A 14,226-nucleotide genomic window follows, 5' to 3' on the forward strand; every position below is an offset into this window, starting at 1 on the left:
TCCAGGGTCTCGCCTCAATTTACACGACAAATATCAATATAATGAAACAAGGCCACAGAGGACAGGCGATCCCACTGTGCCAAATCCTGGGCTATGAGCCTGTGGCACATAGTGGGGCTGTGCAAGTATCCTTGTGGAAGGACTTGAAAAGTCCACTGCCACCTGTCCCAAGTAAAAGCAAACTGCTCTTGACACTCAGGTGCAATGTCAATGGAGAAAAAAGCATTGTCCAAGTCCACTACATAGTGTTATGTTCCCAGGCGGACAGTCAGATGATCCATCAAATCGTGAATTGAAGGCACTGCAGCGTGCAAAGGTGGCGTCACCTTATTTAACTCCCTATAGTCCACAGTCATTCGCCAGGTCCCATCTGGCTTCTTGACATATGATACTGGGGAGTTAAAGGGACTGTGCGTTGGCCTCACAATATGTGCCTTCTCCAATTCCAATATTGTACGACCGATCTCCTCCTGTCCTCCTGGCAGGCGGTACTGTCGCACGGTAACCACGTGCCAGGGCTGTAGCAACACTTGAGGAGGGTGGTGAGCATGCCCGCGTGTCACCGCTTTCACCACCCAGATCCTGAGATGGAACTCTCCTGCCGACGTCTGTAAGCTGAAGCCACGTAGCACGTCCACCCCTGGAATATACTGTGGAACGGGGGAGACATAAACCTTGTAGGTACGAGGGGGAAGCCTTCCTATACCCAGTGGTAAGGAAACAGCTTTTACAGTCACAGTCTTTCCCCTGTAGCCATCAATGCAGATTGCTGGTCTGGGGAACAGTTCTGGGTTCCCATAAACAAGACTGCAGTCTGTGCTAGTGTCCAGTAGAGCTAAAACCCTCTGCACATTAGAAGGGGATCAATGTATGGATAGTTCCACATGGGGCCTCCGGTCCCGGCTCGTCCCCTCTGATCGGGTACCTTGGCCCCACCTCTAATCAAGCTGAAAGGAGTCGGCCTCAAGCAGCTGCATGAAGTCTTGGAGGGACACGGGTCGCACTTTCCCAGACTTCTTCTTTAGGCTTCTCCGGAATTGTTCAGGACGCAACTGTTTCCAAAGTTCCAGCAGGAGTGCATGGGGTTGTGGGTCTATTTTTTCCCAATTGACCCCTGCTGCCAGGAGATCATACCACATCTGTGCACGTGTTACTCTCTGAGGCCCACGACCTCGCCCCTTTACTTTTGATTTGGGCTTCCAGGTCTCAACTGCGCAGACCTCCTGTCTTAACTTCCTTCACCTCTGGCTTTCATCATCCCCTAGGGTGGCCATGGCTGTTGTAACTTCATGGATTCGCCACCCCACATAGGATGTAAGAATGGCAACCAAGGATCCAAAAGCACTAGCAGGTGCAGTATCCAAAACCAGATCTCTCATGCTGGCTGTAAAAAGCTCATCATCCGGCCGCTGCATATTAGGGTTGAAAATAGCATGTCTCATACTCAGTTCACGGATGATTTGAGTAAGTTCCGTATATGACTGCCATTGACTCACAGTGTCTGGCAATTCGCCAGCCTGTCCCCATACTGTGCGTACCGCAGCAGTGAGCCACTCCATTAGAGAATGGTTGCCCTGGTCTTAGGCCAACCTATGGCAGTTCGGTAACCTTTGTCGCAGGGACGGATGCACCGTCACGAAGGCTAGCTTTTCCATCTCGCCTGGGGAGCAGAGAATGTTGTCTGCTCTCTCATAACACAAACGTAGTAGCCAAGCTGAGACTGGCTCCCCAGGCCTCTGTCTGTACCGCCTCCCCAGCTCCTGCAACTCAGTGAGAGTGTAAGGTGTGTAGGTTGTTAACTCAGTCACAGCTGGGTTGCCTGCAGCAATGCCCCCGGGATCCAAAGGTTGCTCACGTTTTACCCTTTGCTTCAAGATTGGCTGGGCTTGGGGGTTGGGAGTTACATTGTCTCCACTCGCTTCCCCCGCCTCTGCCTCAGAGTCTCCACTGTGGGATCCCTCTTCTAACAGGTGGACCTGGGCTTCCAGCGCCTCCAACAGGGCCACTTGGTCCGGCACCTGGGCCATTTCATAAAGCGTATTTTCTGTGTTGAGACTCAAGGCCATGAGGAACATCCAGGCCATGAGGAACATCCAGCCCATGCGACCAACTGTACCCTTCTACTCCTCCGGCAACTGCTCAGCCAGAGCCTGCAGGGCCCTCTCCACGCTGGCTGGAGAGCCATCCATGTCCTCCCACCCCTCCTTGGGGGTCCAACTCCTGAGAACAGTGGCCACCAGACACCACACACTGTCTGGGGGCCACACGTCCTCCTGTCCAGAGTCAGACTCCATTCCTACCTGGTTGGAATCTTGCTCACCATGCCAGGTGTCTGAGTGGGTGGAGGCCTCGGTGTAAGATGTCCACAACCCTTGGAGCCTAAGGCCGCAGCAGATCACCAAAATGAAGACAACGCCTTCCATGGCCAAGAGGGTGGTGTGCCAGCTGGAGGCTCAAGTCTCCCAGGCAGACCACACCTCTTATTCCTGGTGCAACTCCTCTCGGGCTTTCTGAAACTGAACTTTTACATGCACAAACTGCTCCACCATGCTTTAGTAGGTTTTGGCCGGCACCACACCCTGCTTGCTGCGCCATTTGTCATGCGGGACGGCCTGCGGGGTCTCTAGTCCCACTCCCCACATAAGAACGCAGGATATGGCTAGGCCAAAAAGGAACACCCATGGAGCCATAGATAGGGGAGTCATACCACTATATTCTCTCTGGCGGTCGGGCGAGACACACGCAGTAGTAGCCCCACGATCCGCAGTTCGCCATTCACTTCTCTCCCTGTCAACCAACCAACCAATCAACGCAGCCCCACAGTTACATCAGTAGCCAGTTGGCCAACCAGTCACAGCTGACGGCCAACCAATCACAGTCGACGGTCATTCACTACCCGAGCCAGCACCTCCCCTTCGAGGCCAAGAGTCCGGAAACTGCTCTCCAGGACTCTGTCCCCACACATGTATATCCTATAGAATCCCACCCCAGTCAAGATTTGGAATATTTCCCTACTGAAGGTTCCTTTGTGCTCTTTTATAGTCAGTTGCACTCCCCACCCCTTCTCAGACCACCATGGGCCTGATTTCTGTGCCTGTTGCTAAACTTCATATAAATGGAGTCATACAGTACGCATTCTTTTGTGTCTGCCCTCTTTTGCTCAACATGGTGTGTTTGATGCATAGTGTATAAACAATTTATTTTTTATCTGTGACTAGTATTCACCTTATGCATATACTGTACTTATTTGTGAATAAATATTCACTTGGGCATTTAGTTGTTTTGGGTTTTGGTTATGAATGAAACTGCAAGGAACACTTCTTTACAAAGCTTTATATCTTCATCTCTTTTGGGTGGAATTTCTAGGATTCACAGAGTTGGCACATATTTAAATTTATAATGAAGTAGCAAAACATTTTCTGGAGTAATTGTACAATTTTACAGCCCCCTTCTCTCTCCAACACTATATGAATGTTCTGGGAGCTTCACAGCCTCATCAATAATTGATGTTGTCAGTCATTTAATTTATGTTATTTCAATGGGTGCACAGTAATGTCTCACTTTGGTTTCTCTGATGAATAGTGTAGTAGAAAATTTTTAAATGTTCTTATTGACCATTTAAGAGCCTTCTGTTTTCACAGGCTTTCCAATCTTTTGCCCATTATTTATTGAGTTGATTGTCAAGTCTTTTGACTGTGGCTTGCTTTTCCTTTGTATTAATGATAATTGGAAGAACACAAGTTTTTGATTAGGATGAAAATTGAATTGAAAAGAAAAAATGGTCTTAATGAGTGAACAGATATGGAAACTCAGTGGGGATATGGAAACTATAAAAGAGAAACAAATGAAGTTCTAGAACTGAAAAGCAAAACAGCTGAAAAAAAATCAGTTTATTATTTTATGAGTAGTGCTCTCTGTATATTTTGCTGTTCTTCTTAAGCTTGCAAATTGTCATTTTGGAGAAAAATAGGGAGATTTTTTGACATTCCTTCAACTTTTGTTTTGTTTAACCACATTCCTGCTCTATCCTCTCTCTCCTTTCCTTCTAGACTCCAAATACGTGTATATTAGAACAGTTGACATTTGCTTGCAACTCCCTGAGGCTCTGTTCATTTTAAAAATATTTTATTGTGTGCACTTTAGATTAATAATTTCACGAATCTATGTTCATGGTTCACTTACTCATTTTTCTCCATCTCCAATCTCTTGTTGAATTCACCCAGGAATATTTTTCAGCTATCTTGCTTTTCAGTTCTAGAACTTCATTTGTTTCTCTTTTATAGTTCCCATATCCCTGCTGAGTTTCCATATCTGTTCACTCATTAAGACCATTTTTTCTTTTAAGTTCTTGAACATATTTTAATAGCTAATTTAAAATCCTCGTCTGCTATTTACAACATCTGAATCATCTCAGAGTATCTGTCTAGTGACTGCTTTTAAAATATTAAGTATGGCTCACATTCATCTGCTTATTTACAAGTCTAATAAATTATTAACTCACTATTGGACATTATTAATAACATAGTATACAAAGTTGCGAATATTTGTGTTCCTTTAAAAAGGGGAGCATTTGCTTTATCAGACAGTTAATTACTGGTGGTTCTTAAGCTTGTTGAAGCTTGATTTTAGCCTTATTTGGGGCTGACCTACAGTAGCTCTTACAAGGGGGGCATGGTTCTTACTTCAAAAGTGTAGTCTTTTTGGTGTCTCAGTCAGATTCTAAAAGTATTATTGTAATCTTTCCACTCTTGTCTCTCTCTTCTCCTAGTAATGTGTGACCTCTACTATCTTTGTCTTACTCTGAGCTCTCTATATCAGCTGCTCTCTGCTTGGCTTCACCAAGTCTTACCTTGCACATCCCTTGACTAGGGTCTTGTGTATAATATCCATAGACTTCTGGGACTCCCTTCTTTGTAGCTCTATCTTTTCCAGTATTTTGTCCTCCACTGTCGAGCTGCTTCATCAGCTCTGAACTGCAATCTGTGTCTCCTCAGCACCACATGACTTCTTTGTTTATGTTTCTCCTCCGTGTGCTGGTCTCAAGAAATTATCTCTAGGCTGATAGTCAAGGCTCATCTGGGTGAACTTAGGGATTACATTTCTGTACTGCTTATTATCCAGTGTCTAAAAACAATCACTTCATATATTTTGTCCAGATTTATAGTTATAACTGTGAAAGGGCACTCTGTCAAGTCCAGAAGCCTAAATTTGGTAGAAATACTCTTTTGAAAGTTACTCTTAAGATCATTGGTTCTCAAACTTGAGCATGTATCATATTCGTCTGGAAGACTTGTTAACACACAGATTATTAGGCTCCACTTATTAGAATTTCTGGCTCAGTTGGGCCCTAAGAATTTACATTTCTAACACATGACCACGTGATGCTGATGCTGCTGGTCTGGAAACCACACTTTTAGAACCACTTGTTTAGAAAAATGGATCTGGAGAAAAATACTGGGAATTATTTGGGACTTAGTACACACAATTTTGCTGGTTTTGTGTGTGTGTGTGTGTGTGTGTGTGTGTGTGTGTGTTTTGGTCCTATGCCCTGCATAATAAACTTACATTTCAGTTGGTTTATTATAATGCTAGCATCTTACTCTTTTTATTTAAAATATGATATTCTAAAATTTTTGAATTTTGTAATTTGAAAAGGATAGATATTACTCAGCCATAAGAAAAGGTGGAATACTGCCATCTGCAACAACATGAATGGATCTTGAGATTATCATGCTAAGAGAAATAACTCAGACAGAAAAAGTCAAGAACCATATGACTTCACTCATATGTGGGATATAAAACTGAAAGCAATAAACTAACAAGACAAACAAAAACTCATATACACAGACAACAGTTTAGTGGTTACCAGAAGGTGAAGTGGGAGGGGGTGGTAAAAGAGGGTAAAGGGGGTCAAATATATGGTGATAGACTGACTCTGGGTGCTGAACACATAATGCAGTATATAGATGATGTATTATAGAAATGTGTGGTTGAAACCTATATGATTTTACTAAACAATGTCACCCCAATAAATTTAATAAAAATTAGAAAAAGAAATGGATAGATTTTCCAAATGGTTGATAGTCAGAAACAAAAAATATATGAGAGTAAGTAGAGTTATAAAATAACAAAATATTATCATTTTTATTTTGTTGTCACACAAATAAATTTGATGTTCTTTGTCCAATATGAATCATCTAGAGCATGGAATTTGATAAGTTTCAGACATAAGTATTTGGTTTTGGTTTCATAAATTAGGCTTTATTTTAATTTATTCTCAGATCTGTATGTATGTATATATGTGTTTTGTGTGTGTTTTGTGTGTGTGTGTGTGTGTGTGTATTTTGTAGATAAAATGCAAAACAGAGATAAACAGTAGAGTTGCTAGATCTGGGTCATACCTCTTTTTCAGGTTTCCCTAAATCTTGCACTTTGTCCAATAATAGCTATTAAGATAGCTATTAATCCATCTACCTCAGTAGCACATTTTGTCTGCTCTCTTCGCCTCCATTGTTCCAATGGCTCCATCTCTCCTCCAGGCTTTTGAAGTTTATTGCTTCTTTTTCATCTCTAATCCATGCATCTCCTATCAGTATAAGGTTTGTACTGATGTCAAGCCTCAGTGACTCTTATTGACGATGCTGACATGGTTCTTGCTGTGGCTACCAGCATAGGGGATATACTTGCAGTATTTCTTAGTAGGAAAAGTGGACTGGTCTTATCTCTTCAAATTCCAATCCCTGAGAAATTTTTTCTTTACAGATTTCTTTCATTTCTTGTAAAAATTAGTACAATAGGCTTTGGTGGCTAAAATAGAAGGCTATTTGATAGCACATTTTAAATACGGTTTCAGCTGTACTGTGTGATTAAAAAATTTCAGTCTCAGTTTTGGAGATTTGTTTTCCAATATTTTGATACAGGGATAGTGAAACTAATTACTAAATGCTAACTATTCAACAGGTTCATTTTGATGGCTGGGAACACAAATATGATTATTGGATGGATGTAGACAGCCCTGACATTCACCCAATTGGATGGTGTGATGTAACGGGGCACCCACTGGAAATGCCATATCGTGAGTATTTTGTCTTTGTTGTTGTTTTTTAAATACGTAGCCTGAATTCCTACTTTAATGCTGTGTTTAATGTTATTACAAGTATTTGAAAGTTAAATACCAGATAGGTGAATTGATTAATCATCACTACAGCTGCACTGAAAACCAGTTACTCACAATTAATCCTCAAAGGGCATGCGTCATATAGATGAGAAGTTATAAATGTTAAGAATTATTTTGATAGTGTTGTCTATATAAAGGAATCTTTATTTATTTATATTTTAGTTTGGAAAATGGAGCCAGGCCTAAACCTGTCTAATTTTGGCCAATTTTGTTAGCTAAAGTATGTTTTATTCTTTTTTAAACATTCGATCTTATTGATTTTTTTATAGAATAGATTATAAAATATTTTAGAAAAAACAAATATTTTAAATCTCAGCAATTAAAAAATTTAGTTGTAAAAATTTTATAAAACCCTCTATTTTATTGGTATATTCATTATTTCTGTGTTTCTAGCTACTTAAAGTTAAGGAAGAAATTAAGCACCCTAATTTCTAACAAACCTGGAACCAAAATATCTTGCTCTCTTGTCTGAAGAATTCCTCTGATCAGAATAGGCTGCCATGACTAATAACTAGTTTTAGACACATGTGTAAGCACTGTCCATTCTTATGTTTGTTTTGCTCTCTCACTGCATCTGTTGCTCCCTCTTTGGCTTTTTGGGATGAAGCTAGCAAGTTTCTATTAATGATGTTTTACATTCATTCAGCCCAAAGATACTGGAACCTTAGATCTAAAACGACCAACTGCATCTTTGAAAGAATTTCTTAACTTCTTGTAGAAGAGTCCCTGAATTAATAACTTACCAAGCATTTTTACATTCTGCTGGATTCTTCAAAAACCATAAAGTCAATAAGATACAGGTCCTTTAGCAATCATAGGGCCTGTAGACAGAAAATGTAAAACAAGTCAGTACCATGTTGTGAGAAAAGTGTAAGCATTTGTGCTTTGTGGTTTCTTTGATCCTAATTTTAATTCTCCTGGATTTTAGCATGCCAGGCCAAACGGTCCTCACTTTATGTTAACCGCCCGCATCACACCCACATGCACATATCCCAGTAACTTTCTGTCATCCCAGTAACTTTCTTAAGTAGGAATGATATAAACACAGGTAGGGATGGATCAGCATTTCAGGTACAGGGCCAGCTCCCTTTAGTCTACCTCATCCATCTCCTGCTCCTTTGTCAAGCTACCTACCTGGCTTCTTGACTTGAATGTTTCATAAGCATTCTGAAGCCTATGGATCAAACCTGAACATCATCCCAAGCCAAAAACTTGCTTTTCTGCTGTAGTTCCTACTTGCTTACAAAGCTCCTACTTTTTTTTCAGAGTCATGCTGGACTCTGCTCCCTCCTTACCCCTTCCTCATTCCAATACAACCAGTCATTAAGTCTTGATGATTCTTTCTTAATTTCTCCAAAATCCATCTTTGATTCCCACTCCTCCCTCCCAGTGCCATTGCATTAGCCTACTTAAAAATGATTCACAGAATATTGTCTGCAGTCTGCTGGGGAGTTGCATAGAGTCTAGAATGCATCTAAAAATTTAAGTTCCAGAGGGACTAGAGCCTAGTTGTTACAAGTGTGAAGTATGGAGTCATGATGCTTGGATTTGAATTCTAGTTTTACTGCTTCCTTACTGTGTGTCTCTGTGTGTATTTCCTCATTTATAAAGTGGAGATAATAATAGTATGTCTATCTCATACATTTATAATGATGAAATTACGTAACATATGCATAACACTTTAAAAACTGCCTGATCCATATTATGTGCTCAATTAATGTTAGCTGCTATCAGGAAATTATAAGGATTACAAAATTTGAAATTGTGCTAAAAGTAACATGTGACTATAGTTTTCAAAATATTTTTAATTCAATTTTTTCTTAAGTTTTACGTGTTGGGAATACTATAAGATTCCTGTTTCGTGTGCTCACACTCAGATAATTAGAATCCCTATAAGTTTGCGGAACAATAACTTGGAATTCACAGTCTTCAGTTCATCATGATATTCTTTACTGCTGTGCTTGCTCTTTTGTTATAAATTTATTTGGATTAATCATGATAATACTGTTTATTATAAGTTGCTCAGTTAACCCTATGGTTTATAATTATTCATATGTACATCACTTGTCTTATCAGTTTTTAAATAGCTAGATTTTAAGACATGTTTATAATATGGTTCAATATCATCTACCCCCTTTTGTTAAAGCAAAAATACACAAAACCACACACACACACACACACAAACACACACACACACACACACACATTTCTACTCCAGAATTTATTCTGTTATTTATTTATTTGTCATTGAATGATTTCCCCACTGGAATGTAGAAACAAATGGTTCATCTAGGAACTGCAAAAAGCAAAGTTTGAGATTCTAGCATTGGCTGTTGTAACAGCTTCATGACTTTCTTTTCTCTCATTTCTTCCCTGTAATAGTCCGTATAAAACCCAAATCTTACCTTATGTTCTCCACGATGATAATATTCAATAATTTACAACGTTCAATCACTAAGGCCTAATAGAAGTTCTTGAGAAGATAACTGTGAAAGCCTCTTGAGTGTGAAAACTTGAATGTTCCCATTCAACTTGGAAGAGCGCCAATTTGTATGGCCACGTGAAGACCATTTCCTCTTAGCTGTCATTCCCAGCAATAGATGCTTACCTGCAGGTCACCATGTATCCCCCTGCCAGGTTAAACTTTCCTTTTCTCTTGCCATGAGGGCACAATTTGTCTGTTTTATCTAATATAGAGTTCATGGTGGATTTTTTCTACGCTTAAAAAGAAAATAAATACTTAAGATTTAGCACTATTAACTTGTCAAGATCTTTTTATAATGTTTTGCATTCCATGAATGTCTTTATAAAGATATAAAAATATCAGAATTAAAAAGCCATGACTAAATTGGTCATCTACTTGATTTTCTTTTGGCAATCTTTTTAGTTGTATCATTCGGAAACTGTAATCCCAGTCACATTATATGTGAAATTTCTTTAAATAGAGCTCATTTCTTTTCCTATATTGTTAATTATCTGCCCACAGATTACCTGCTCCGTTGGGCAATGGGATGTCTGATATCTCTTGCTTTGGAAATTAACCAAGCTTGAGAAAAAGATGGACTGTGGAGTTAGAAAAACTTGGATTTAAATTTCTATTCTGCTCTGACTGGGCAAGTTATTTCACCCCTGGGATTTGTAGGTTTATGAGATTAAATACCTTAATGGCTATTTTCATTAGTCTGGTATACAGTGGCCCTTCAGTAAATGTAGGACTGTGTGAAGAGCACAGGCCAGTTGCTTTCCATACCACTGTTTCTCTTCATTGATTCAGAAAATTCGGAGTTGATTTTATTTCCTAAAACTTAACACAACCAGTATGGTATTTCCCTAGGTACTTGTTACAATTGCACTATTCATAAAGGGATTGCAGATCACTGAATGAATAGTGAATATTATTTAGGACAGGTAAAAACATTTAGAATACTAACTTAGGCTTAAGATAAACCCCATTGAATTGAGAACTGAAGAACTAAGCTGTACTTTAAAAAAGAATCTGAATACATCATTGCAATTCTGCACCCAGTTCCAATGTGTGGGGTTTTTCCTCACACTAAGCAATTCTCCTATACCAGCTGGATGTCCTACAATTCAGTTCCATTCTGTCTCTATGTGCCTGGAGATAGCATCAGATTTCACAGGTGAAGGGCTGAGAGCCACAAGATTGTCCCTACTTCAGATGCCAATCACGAGTGCAAGTTCTTACCTTTGCTTCTGAAAAACTGGCTGTAAATCAGAGGTTTCCACAACCCCCTGTTTGGGTTCAGTTAATTTGCTAGAGCAGCTCACAGAACTCAGGACACTGGTTATGAAGAGATACATGGGGTTAGGTCCTTAACAAAGAAGCTTCTGTCCTCGTGGGGTTTGGAACCCAGCACAGTGGGATGTGGATACATTCTGATTCACTCACCCAGAATCTCTCCAAACCCAGTCCTTTTGAGTTTTTAAGTAGGCTTTATGACATAGGCATGACTGATTAAATCATTGTCCACTGGAGCTTGAACTCAATCTCCAGCCCCTCTCCTCTCCCCACAGGTCAAGGGGTGGTACTGAAAATTCTAACCCTGTAATTACATGTTTGGCTCCACAGGCAACCAGTCCTCTTCTTAGGTGCTTTCCAAAAGTAATCATCTCATTAACATAACAAAAGACACCTTTATTGTTCTCATCACTGGGAATTCCAAGGATTTTCAGAGCTCTGTGCTTGAGTGGAGATGAAAACCAAATATATACTTCTTATTATAAATCACAATATCACAATCATAAATAATACCACCACAAGTGAAATAAAATTACTTTTACTGAGTTATTCAGTAGCTTTCTCATTGTCAAATCAAATGGATATAACCAGTTCTCATAGGAGCCTTCTCTAGTAAGCACAATTTATTATACTATCCCTCAGGTCCCCTGCCTCTCTTCCTAGTCTACACTGAGTACTCCTGTGCTTCTGGGTAGGGTGTGTATACCTTGTCCCTAGTGCTAATCCTTTTAGCATTGGGGCCAAGATGAAGTCCTTTGCAGTCAAGAGTCATCTCTTCAAAACGTCTGATGTCCTTAGGGAGATGAATTTTCTCTTCATCCTCATCATCCTACAGTATTTCGTCCTCTCTTCTGTTTTGTTAGAGTTACATTTATTTTTCTTGCCACTCTCATGCCCAGAACCCTTGACTGGCTTCCTATCTCACAGAGAGTTTCTTCCAAAGTGCTACTCTCAACCTGGGGGCCCCCTGAAATCTGGTCCCTGAAAACTCACAGCAGGTTTTTTTTTTCTTTCCTCTTGTCCTTGGTCACTCAGAGTCAGTTGGCAGCACTGGCCTTGTGCTGCCTCCAGCACAACAGCGCGATTCACTTCTGCCTCTGCTGTTCCCTTGGCTTGGAACTTTGTGCCGCCATGTGTGCCCAAGGCTTGTTCAGAGGTACCCTCCCAGAGATGCCTTCTCTGTCCAAGCTGTCCACAGACAACAACCCTGCCATCCTATATCCTTTAGCTGCCTTTGTGTTTCTTAATAGAAGTTCTGACAGGCTGACATGATATAATAAGCTTATTTGTTTCTGTTCTCACCTCTCCTCTCTCACTAGAATACGTCTCCTATGGTGGCAGGGACTTCATCTTGCTGTTGGCCCTCCATTGCTTGTTCTATGCCAACTCCACAGAACAATGCAGGCTGGGGACTCAAGAGAGAGTCACTGAATGAATGAATGAATGAATGAATGAGTGAGTGAATGAATGAATGAGGGACTGAAAGGATGACTCCCCCTTTACACCATGAGATCCTTTGGAGCAGGGTCTTTGTTGTATTTACCTTTGCTCCATGGAATGTTTGAAGCTCTTGGAGGTGGTAAATGCATATCAGAAAATGCTCATAGAAATGTCCAGAATGGAATGTGCCAATATGCCAACCTACTGTGGCCACCTCCTCTCCCCAATCCCCAAACTCCACACTCCTTCCTACCATGGGCTGGGATGGCTCAGCCTCCATGCAGAGTGGAACTTCAGAGAATATTTGTCTAATTGTTTTTTTGTTTTCCTAACTTCCTACATTTTATAAATGTAATTTGTCTATATTTATTTCATCCTACATGTTCCTTCAGCCTTTGTATTAAACACTATTTTAGAAATGAGAGTTAAAAAGAATAAAATATTCAACTGCATAGACATGGTTCAAAGTTTTAAGGTAAGAATAGAATAATAAAATAAAAATATGACAGGTCCCAATGTCTGTGATAAGGGAGATATAGCTGGAGGTTAAAAACAAAAGCAAAAACAAAATTGTGGTCAAGATGAGGGAGTAGGAAAATGTTATACTTGCATCCTCTCACAACCACATCAAAATTACAACTAAAGTACAGAACAACCATCACTGAGAACCACCTGAAGTCTAGCAGAACAGAAGTTTTACAAGTAAGGACATATAGAAAAAGCCACATCAAGACTGGTAAGAGGGGGGGAGATGCATAATGGGCTGCTCCCACACCCACGTGTGGCAGTTAAAAATCAGGACGGTTGTCTCAACTATAGAGGTTTCCCTTGAGGAGTGAGGGGGTCCCAGACACAACCCAGGCTTCCCGGGCTAGGGTTCCAGTGCCCGGAAAAGAAGTCCCGACAACTTCTGGATGTGAAAACCAGCAGAGATGGTGGCAGAGTGAGAAGGAGGGTGGCTGGAGTCCCAGGCATTCCTCTTAAAGAGCCCATGCAAGGACTTTCTAATGGATAGCCTCACTAACTCTGAGATCCAGTGCTGGAGGAGCAGCACAACAGATGCCAGGGACATACAGGAGGAACTGAATTGTGTGGCTCAGAGCGAGGGCTGGAGGGGCAGCTTTCTCCCAGGCAAAAGTGCTGACAGAAGCTATTGTTCTTGTGATGAGCCCTCCCCTCACCTAGCCTGCACTCACACACAGTCAGGCACCATGTGTAACTCTCCATCAACCTGGGTAACACCATTTGCCCTGCCCTGGTGATTCCCTGAGACCCCACCACACACAAATTGCCAGCCCACCAAGCCACATCTAGGGGCTTTTCCATACAAACGACCTGACTTGTTTCATGCTACAGATTTTCCTAAAATCTCTAAAAGGTTCACAAACCCCATAGAAGCAGCTTCTGGACTGGGCACCGTACTTCTTGCTAGGAAGCCTCAAGCCCAGCACTATCAGCAGCCAGCCTCAGCTTGCTGCTTAGCTTCTCCCAGGCACCTCCAAGCCCAGCACAAGAAGCAACCATCTGAGCATCACTTTGTGGTTCACAAAATGGCTCCAGGCAGGGCACAGGCAGCAGCTGATGTTGGCCTGCAGCAGAGCCACTCCCAAAAGGTCCCAGAACCAGAACACCTCGTGGTCAGCTTTGGACCACAACAGAGCAGCACCCAACCACCCCCACAAAAACATACACCCAAAGGGCAGACCGGGCAGGCACCAAAGCCCTGCTAAAGCAAATCCTGCTTTGTACGGTCGGCTCTGTAGGGTCAGCTCCTCTACTATAGTCATGGCCAGACCTCAAAACAAATCAGCCTGAGGGCCAGTTCCTTTTATTGATGTGCAAACAGCAA

At 41.4% G+C, this 14,226-nt stretch overlaps 1 protein-coding gene across 1 annotated transcript in view; it reads left to right on the plus strand.

Moving 5' to 3' along the window:
- Positions 1 to 14,226, plus strand: part of L3MBTL4 (L3MBTL histone methyl-lysine binding protein 4) — a 331,967-nt gene that overhangs the window by 133,466 nt on the left and 184,275 nt on the right. Inside the window, exon 12 of the mRNA XM_019755692.3 lies at positions 6,961 to 7,075. Within this exon, the coding sequence (XP_019611251.2) occupies positions 6,961 to 7,075 (115 nt within the window). The remainder of the gene's footprint in view (positions 1 to 6,960; positions 7,076 to 14,226) is intronic.

The sequence above is a fragment of the Rhinolophus sinicus genome, chromosome 4 (genome assembly GCF_057876585.1).
Source record: "Rhinolophus sinicus isolate RSI-liver-muscle chromosome 4, RSI-T2T, whole genome shotgun sequence".
NCBI lineage: Eukaryota > Metazoa > Chordata > Mammalia > Chiroptera > Rhinolophidae > Rhinolophus > Rhinolophus sinicus.